At 36.7% G+C, this 9,054-nt stretch overlaps 1 protein-coding gene across 1 annotated transcript; it reads left to right on the forward strand.

Annotated features, from left to right (window-relative positions):
- The first annotated feature begins 5,633 nt into the window (after positions 1–5,633).
- LOC121241975 (zinc finger protein JAGGED-like) lies at positions 5,634–8,416 on the forward strand. Its single transcript, XM_041139840.1, has 5 exons — positions 5,634–5,950; positions 6,085–6,176; positions 6,553–6,684; positions 6,907–6,991; positions 7,348–8,416. Coding segments are annotated over exons 1-5 (834 nt in total). The 5' UTR covers positions 5,634–5,948; the 3' UTR covers positions 7,871–8,416.
- The last annotated feature ends 638 nt before the right edge of the window (positions 8,417–9,054 follow it).

Raw genomic sequence — 9,054 nt, forward strand, 5'->3', positions numbered from 1 at the left:
ATAGTTAAGATTTAATAATACTTAAATACTTAAAGATAAATTAATAAAATTAATATTCAAATTAAAATACTACTAAATCTTTAAATTAAAATATAAATAGTTAAGATTTAATAATACTTAAATACTTAAATATAAATTAATAAAATTAATATTCAAATTAAAATACTACTAAATCTTTAAATTAAAATATAAATAGTTAAGATTTAATAATACCTACTAATTAAGTTTTTGTTGTATTGTTGTATAAATAATATGTTGTTATTGTTTGACATATATTAGCATATTTTGCATTGTTTGTTCATCAAAATAAACCTTAGACCCGTTCGAGAATTATCAATCCGGACGAATGCTTGATTGATAACTCTTGAATTGTCCAGAGTGGACAGTTTGGGATTGTAAGATCATTCTCGCAAACTATAGAACTATATCTGTTGTCGTCCAACATTATGATTTTGGTAGATTCATCCATTGTTCTCTGGATATGCAGTTTCGGTGATGGTGCAACGACGTGTTAATCGTCCGTGCACACAACCAAACGAACATATTTGGAGAACTATGGGGAGATGCTGCCGAAATTATGTTGGACGTGACAGATAATAGATCATAGGTTGGCGACTATGATCTTACAATACCGAACGGGATAGGACCAACTACCCGGTGAAAGGTGGCATACTCATTAATTGGTACATGATACATAGTTGTTTGCTGATGCATTACAATATTGTTTGTAATGAATATAGTCGGCATGGATAAGAGTTGGATGAGAGTTAGCGATCGATTGGGTCAGAATTACAATGTATATGCTGAAGGTGTTAAAAAATTCTTGGAGTTTGCATTGGGTACATGTGATAGTGATGGGCGTATCAGATGCCCATGCAGAGAATGCAGGAATTTGCGTTCTCATAAGATAGACTTGGTGAGAGAGCATTTGTTTGTCAAAGGTATTGATAAGGGTTATACTGATTGGGTCTTACACGGTGAACCATATCCAACTTCATTTGAAGCTCCACATGAAGAAGAAGAGATCGATGAAGATGTACAACCAGAGATTGTTGGAGATGATTACGATGAGGATATGGAGGAAATGTTAGGTGACATCGGTGCGAGAATGTTTATGAATGAAGGTGACTCGGTTTGATCGGCCAGAAAGAAACTTTGACGTTGACCGAGTAAGACAACGGAATATATTTTCTGTGTTTTCCCAACAAGTTCGTCCAATTGGTGCAGTGCGTGGTTATGACTTGTGTGGAAGAGAGTTCGAGAAAGCTCAGTGGTACGTGTTGAACAATTGCCCTGAGATAGAGAACTACTTGAAGTAAGTTATAACTTTTTCTTAATTTAAATTGCCTCATTAATTTTAAAAAAATACAAAATATAAAATATTTGTGGTAATCATCAATTTCAGTGATCATATTAACGTGCTCAAGGAACTAGGAGTAAATGATATAAACCAAAAACATGACGAGGAGTTCCCGAGATGGTTTGAAGAACGGGTAATGAAATTACATATGCGTTACTCAATAACAAATGAAAAATTATTAATTTCAACTTTGATATAGTATACGCTTTACTCAATATGTAGGTTGTACAATTGCATGCGAATAATCCAAATGATATATCTGATGAACTGTATGCATTGGCGCGTGGCCCATCAAGACGCGCTGCTCGATTTTCTGCATGTATTTCTCGGGGAAGTAGGTATCACACACTGGATCGAGATTGTTATAGGAAAATCCAAAATAGTGGTGTCCTAGTCGAAGGAAGTCATGATGGAGAAAATATTGATTTCTATGGGGTTATTGTCGATATAATTAGAATGAAATATTTGGGAGAGCTTGCGGTGTATCTGTTAAGTGTGATTGGTGGAATTTAAGCAATCCTCGTACTGGAGTCCGTGATGATGAATATTTTTTGAGTGTTAATACATCAAAAAAATGGTATGAAGATGATCCTTTTATTTTGGCTTCTCAAGCATATCAAGTATTCTACTTAGATGACCCGAAGTTAGGAAATCAATGGCGAGTAGTTCAAAAATATTCTCCAAGAAATATATATGATGTTATTCCTCAGGCGGAAGGACAAGATGAAGAAGAAGATGACTCTTCTACTCAAGAAGCATACCAAGAGAGTCAACCCGCCTTAAATTTGTTTGTGGATTTGAGCGAGTATGAGATGATTCCATTAAATAGAGAAGATATTGAGGCTGAAATTGTTGATGCGACAGTTGAGGAAAATGTTGAATCATCTGAAGTATCTACAGATGATGAGAGCGAATTGTCAAATGAAACTGATACAGATTCTGATTGACCAATTATGTGTTAACATTACACTTGATGACAAATATTTTACTTATTGAATGTATCAGTAGTTTGAAATTATGCCGCCAAAGAGGAAGGAAGTTCGCAACCCATCTCCACCTGTTCCTAGCTCTCCTTCATTATCACCATTAGAGATTGATTTTACAGAACAAGGTAAAAATCTAATACTCATAAAAGTTATTAATTAAGGTCCTATAATAGAGATATAAATGAAATTGATTACAAGGTTATATTTTATAGAATCTACAGTACAATCTCGTCAAGGTCGAGACACCACTAGAGGAGTGACGTTGGAAAAATATCGGAAGGTGGGTAAGATCAAGGTTAACATTTCTGACGAACATACTGGGGGCGAAGGACAACCAGCAGCTTGGCTTGCATCACATGTGGGTGCTCTTACACGAACTTACGCACCTTTGGCAACGACTTCATGGAAGAAAGTCCCCCAAGATGTTAAAGAACTTATCAAGAAGCGTTGTTTGGTAATGTTTAAAACATTGATTTAGTAGAATAAATTTCTATATTTTACTTAAATTTAGAATATTATAAATGATAATGTGTTTGTGACTATTTTTTTAAGGATGATTTCGAATTAAATTTTGGTCGGAGAGAGGAGCGTAAGATTGTGGAAGAGCTTATGGGTAATGCATTCCGCAAATATAAGGCGAGGTGTCATGAGTATTATAATAAGTTTGAGAAGAAGGAAGATGCACGCCAACATCCTTTCCAGGATGTCCGACCTTCTGAGTGGGAAAAACTTTGTGACATGTTTGAGGATCCATCATATCAGGTATAATGAAATTTAATTATTTTACTTGTCCTATCTGTCATTTCGCTTCATCATATTTTCAATTTCTTTGCAGGAGCGAAGTTCTATAAACAAAACAAATAGATCAAAATTGAAGATTAATCATCATGCAGGCTCAAGATCTTTCCATCGCCTTTCTAAGAAATTGGTATTGCTATTTTTTTTATTGGATATAGTTAATTATTTGGATGAATCATAATGACTTTATATCTTAACACATTTATTGTAGCAAGATTCAGATACTAATTATGATCTGACAAAATTATATGCTGCATCGTACACTGATCGTAATGGAGAGTGGACTCATTCTGATGCCCGTGAAAATTATGTAAGTTTTATAACCTGTTTTAATTAAATATATTAGAATATTTATGACGATATTAATTCTTTATCTTATATATGGCTAGGATAAAATGATTGCCCTACGTGCTGAATCTGCGTCAGATCAAAATTCCTCAACAAGTGATATTGAGATTTTTACACAAGTCCTGGGTCAACGTTCAGGATATTTGAGGGGTTTGGGTCGTTGTGTAAAGCCTGGTCCCTCTTCCTCTTCTTCTGGGAATGCATCTATTACTTCTATAGCACTAGAGAATGTGAATTCCAGAATCGAAGAATTGACTGCAAGACAGCATGAGTTAGAGGCTCAATTGGCAAAACAAGCAGATATGGAGATGCACCTCAAACAACATGAAGAACAACAAGAAGAGTTCAGAAGACAGATGCAACTCCAAATGCAGCAGCTTATGCAACAGTACAGGCCTCCAAGCAACTGATGGATTTTGGGATTATCTATTTATGTACGAACAATGCCCGTCTCGACTGTTATTTATTTAGTTTGCGCTTATTTTAACACTTTTATGAGTGTTAAACAGTTTCTAATGTATTTTTTCAAATAGTATGAATGTCTATTTGGTTTTCTATTATTGATTTAAATTAAAGAGATATCGTTCGAACGAACGTAAAACGTTCGAACTCTATGTAACGACAATAGCGTTCGAACGTAAACGTAATGTTCAAACGAAATTTATGTTCGTAGAGTTCGAAAGATCACACAACGTTCGAACGTAAATAATTTCAGTCGTGTTCGAACATAGCCTATACCGTTCGAACTTATATACCGTTCGACCTGACCATTTAACGTTCGAACACAAAGACAATTCATAACGTTCGAACGAATTCATGTGTCTTCGAACATATTTCGAAATCGTTCAAACACGTCACTACTATTTGAACTTAAAATTTTTTCCGTTCGAACTATTTTTTAGGACGAATTTAAACCGTGACAAAAAAAATTTTCGTTCGAACGTGTTCGAACGGTTTCCTTCAATTTCGTCCCAAAAGAAATTTTTTGGGACGAAATGGTGATTTTCGTCCCAAAATACCTTTTGGCACAGTGATATTGGAACGACTTTGGGACGAATTTTTTTCGTCCCAAAAATTTTTTTGGGACGAAATTGGGATCTTTTGGGACGAAAATTGTTTCTGTTGTAGTGTGTTGTGGCATCTATATTAGAACCTTAGCTCCTAATATGCTGACATCTATATTAGGATTCGTTTAGTTACACAAATTATTTTATTTTAACTAATTTTTACAAATTGTTCAAATTTTCATATAAAATATAATAAAAAAAATTAATTTTTTAAATTTTTAAAAAAATAATATTAAAAAAATAATATTTTAATAATATTTTATTTAAATTTCATTTCATCTATATAACCAAACATCTATATAACGAAACGAGTCCTTTTTGATCACGTGCATGGCACATTAGGCTTCTAAAAACGTAACAGAAGATGTACGAATAGATTAGACTTGATTACCAGTTTTTTAAAATTAAGGGGAGAAAAATGTACAAAATTGAAAATCTACAGAATTTAGAGAAGTTAAGAGTCACTTGTGCAAACATTAATTGAAAACGACTATGTCTGTGTTCAATCGACCAGGAGCTTCCATTAATGAATATAACTAAAGACATTTTGTGGGGTTAAGTCAATCAATATCCCAGCTTTGATCAGAAAACTCCTAATAATTAGAATATGATAGTAAGAGTTCCATGATCCATAGCAATCTGGTCAGGTAATTATCATGGATGGCACCTGGGAAGGCCTTAAGTTTCATGCATGTGGTCCATAAATCTCAACTAAGGAGTATACCCTTCGACCAAGGATATATGATTACTGCAGCAGCAGCAAGCATGTCTGCAGCAAGGCAAGGATTCTCTCGGCTTGTCTTGATAGGCTCTCAACGCATATAATAAATGTGATTGCTGGGGATTTGCTTTTATGCAGAAGATGTGGAAAAGTGAAATGAATATTTTTTATTGTGGTCCATTTCTTTTGCTACAACTTATATGAATATAGAGATGTTGTAAGTATATATTGTATTCATTGGAAGATATCATTGGATATGATACTGCTAGTTCTAGAGCAATAGACCTTAGCCCACTTGAGAAAAGGCAAAACTAAGCTAGGCAACGTCCCTCTCATTCCCTCTCCTCTCAACCAAACTAAATGACACCACCACATACCAAAAGCCATCTCCAGCTCCCCCACACTTCCCCTCTTTTAAAGTCACGAGACCCACTGTCTCTTTGTTGTTTCAATTTTCTCAGAGAGAGAGAGAGAGAGAGAGAGTCCAGTGGAGGCTGGCAGAGGAACTGATAGAGAACTTTCAAAGCTCTTTTTCCACCACCATCACTCAACTAGCCTCTACATTGCAGTCTCAAACTGAAAGTCTTTTAATTTTCTGAAAGCTTTAGCTATCTTCCTATCCGATAGATTGTTTGGCTCATATTTTTTTCTGTCTCTCTGTCGGTACCATGTAGGTCTTCCCCACAACCTCTTCACACCTGCTTCTAATCATCTTCTCCTCTACTATCCCATGTTCTCTCTCTCTGTCTCTCTCTCTCTTTTAACTCTCCCTTTTGTGACTTTTGCTCTTTGTTGATTTTGCAGGAGACCTGAGGGGAACCCCTTGGACCTCAACAACTTGCCTGATGATTTTAGAGATCATGGTAAACAAGTCTTCGAGGACAGCTCCTCCTCTGGTACGACTACATTCTGATTGATACTAAGTGCAAAAACAGTACCCATTTTTTCTTTGTATGTTAAGACATAAAATTTAGATTTTTTCTTTCTTTTTTTAAAGAAAAACGCTAATGGTCTCTCCAAGTTTTGAAGGGAAAAGATTCTTTTTCTATTACTTTTCAAAGCTCAAATGTGTTAACTCTCTCTTCTTTCGTTTTCTTCTCCATTTCAATATGCAAAGCATCGAAACAGGAAAAGGTGAAACACGAACTAGAGAACGATGATTCAAAATTTATCTCTTGGTATCATTCATGATTTGGGTAATTGGGTAATTAGGGTTCTCTGCCTGAGATGGGTCTCATCGAAGTTGCATTAACTGGTTGTTTTTGACTGCAGGCTATAGGAAAAAGAAAAGCGGCGGAAAGGATGGAAAAGACGAGTGTGGGAAGGTCTATGAGTGTAGGTTTTGTTCCCTCAAGTTCTGCAAATCTCAGGCTCTCGGGGGACACATGAACCGCCACCGTCAAGGCAAGTCCTTTCTAAGATCCCTTCCCCTTTCGTAACTCGCTATGTTGTTAGTTGGCATTTTCCTTCCAGAGAATGGGTCACTGCTTGTTAATGATTTGGCCATGAAGCGTGGTCATGTCAATCTTTAGGAAAACAAAGCTGTTTTCTGAAGTTGTTGGTCTGAGGGTGTTGCATTTGATTTGATTTTAATTGATTTGATTTGATTTGTGTGTTGCTGGTCAGAGAGGGAGACAGAAACACTGAACCGGGCCCGTCAGCTAGTCTTCAGTACCGATAACCTAGTCTCCCAAGGGCCTTCCCATCTAGGGTATGTATTTCTATTATTTTATAATTCATTTGCCCTCCTTTTCTCCTTCCTCTTATCTCTGTCTTCATCATTACCTTCAATTTTTCAGCCCCAAATCAAGTCACTTCTATGCTATTTTGACCTACGAAGGTTACCCACTTGATTTTGATGATATGAGCAGATAGATTTAGTTCTTTTTTTGTTATTTCTTTAGGGTATTGCAGCCGAAAATCCACTTGACATTTCAGATTTATTCAATGGAAGATCATATATTTTCTTCTTGTTCTGCAATAAATATGATGCCAATCGATTCTCATCCAATACTTAATGTTCAAGTAAACTAATTAAGGATTGCCCATTTGATATTCTGATCATAGCTGCTGCCAACCAATCGTCCCAGGAGGCTATCATCCAGCAGGCAACGTTGGAGACCCAACATTGCCTCTCAGATTTCCAAGATTCTACACTGGATCTCCTTCAACCCATTTACCACCACCAGTACCTCAGGCACCACAACCACCTCAACCATATTTATACACCGCCTCTCCCACTCGCCCAATCTCCTTTCGTACACCTTATCCTCAACGTCCAATCAACGATTACTGTGTTGGCCATGTTCTCAGCGGCAACCAACAATGCCACCCAAACCTAAGCTATTCACCAGACTCTAGCTACACTTGCATTGGTGCACCGGTTGGACAAGGGTTTGCGCCTGGCAGCAGCAGCCGGGTCTCTGACATGCTAGGATCAGGAGTACTGGGAGGAGGGGGAGGCTCTGGTAGAGAAGGGTCATCGCACAATCCCGAGGAGGGATTGAATTGGAGCCGGAGCTTTGCTGGAACACAGCAACAACTTCTGGATCCTCCATCTTCGCTCACTCGGTTTCAAGATGGGTTCTAAGGCGAGATTTCTGAAGTCATAGTTTCAAGTACTGTTAATCTATGTTGGCACGCCACCCACAAAGAGAGAGAGAGAGAGAGAGACCTAACAAGATGACAGATGGGTTCGTGCAAGGTAGTAGAGAAAGATTGAGAGAGTTTTGGATTTTCTCCAGGGACTGAGACAGCTTTTGAGCTCATGTACATGCTCAGCTAGTTTGGCTTGGAGCTGTATTGGGATTGAAGGGGTTTGGTATTGGTGTGTACAAGCCAACAGTTGATAAATTAAAGTAGGAACTAGACCGGGCTGGGACAAGAAGTTAGATATGAACTGAAAGTTTCTAAAACTCTTTTACATTTTGGAGTTCGTTTTGCATGGCGACGAGCTTTTCTCTTATCTTATTCTTTTTTTTCCCTAAATCCCTTTTTCTTTTTCTTTTGTTTTTTCCACTGTCGATTCTCGTTTGTATTTACATTTTATGAGTCCTTTGTACATCGACTTTGACCAGAAGAAGATGGAATTTGGTTCTCTCTCGTCCCACCCTCGATCTCCAACGAAAGTTGGTATCTCTCGGTTTTCTCGAAACTTTTGTGGTTACAGTGTCATAAGATGCTAGCACAATAGGGGTAACGACCTAGATACAACTTACAATCCATTCAGCACTTTTTGCCAAAAGTTCACTGATCAGAAACATCAAATCTGTCAACAATGTCTGTAAGAGAGCTGTGCCATGTTTCCATAAAAGCCCCTCCTTTTATAATTTTATCTCCACGATATATACATATTAATGCCAGTGTACATATATACAGTCATCGATTATTAACTAACTTCCTACTGATCTCTCTCCGTTGTAAAATGCTTGGCTTAGAAATTGACCAAAATATGTGTTTTATTAAATCTTCTTCTTTGGGAAAACTTCCTATAAGTTTTGCTAAAAGTACGTACGTGCATCAAAAGAGAAGAAAAAGTTGGCAAAGCTAGAGAACTTTGTGCAAATGTCAATTAAGTCTGTGTGCATGTGATCCAACGCATGCATTTATTTCATGATTTTCTTGACCTATGTGTCAATCTTGGCAGATGCAAGCTTAGCAGTAGGGCTAATCTGAGCGAATTAACATAATTAATCTAAGGTCGATGTATGAATTTAGATGAACTTTGGATGATGCATATATATATATATATATATATATATAAATGCATAATGA

Source organism: Juglans microcarpa x Juglans regia, chromosome 8D (assembly GCF_004785595.1).
Source record: "Juglans microcarpa x Juglans regia isolate MS1-56 chromosome 8D, Jm3101_v1.0, whole genome shotgun sequence".
Taxonomy (NCBI): domain Eukaryota; kingdom Viridiplantae; phylum Streptophyta; class Magnoliopsida; order Fagales; family Juglandaceae; genus Juglans; species Juglans microcarpa x Juglans regia.

Coding starts and splice junctions, on each gene's coding strand:
- LOC121241975 (XM_041139840.1), top strand. Junction 6,685..6,906: donor CATGAACCGCCACCGTCAAG/GCAAGTCCTTTC, acceptor GTTGCTGGTCAG/AGAGGGAGACAGAAACACTG. Junction 6,992..7,347: donor CAAGGGCCTTCCCATCTAGG/GTATGTATTTCT, acceptor TTCTGATCATAG/CTGCTGCCAACCAATCGTCC.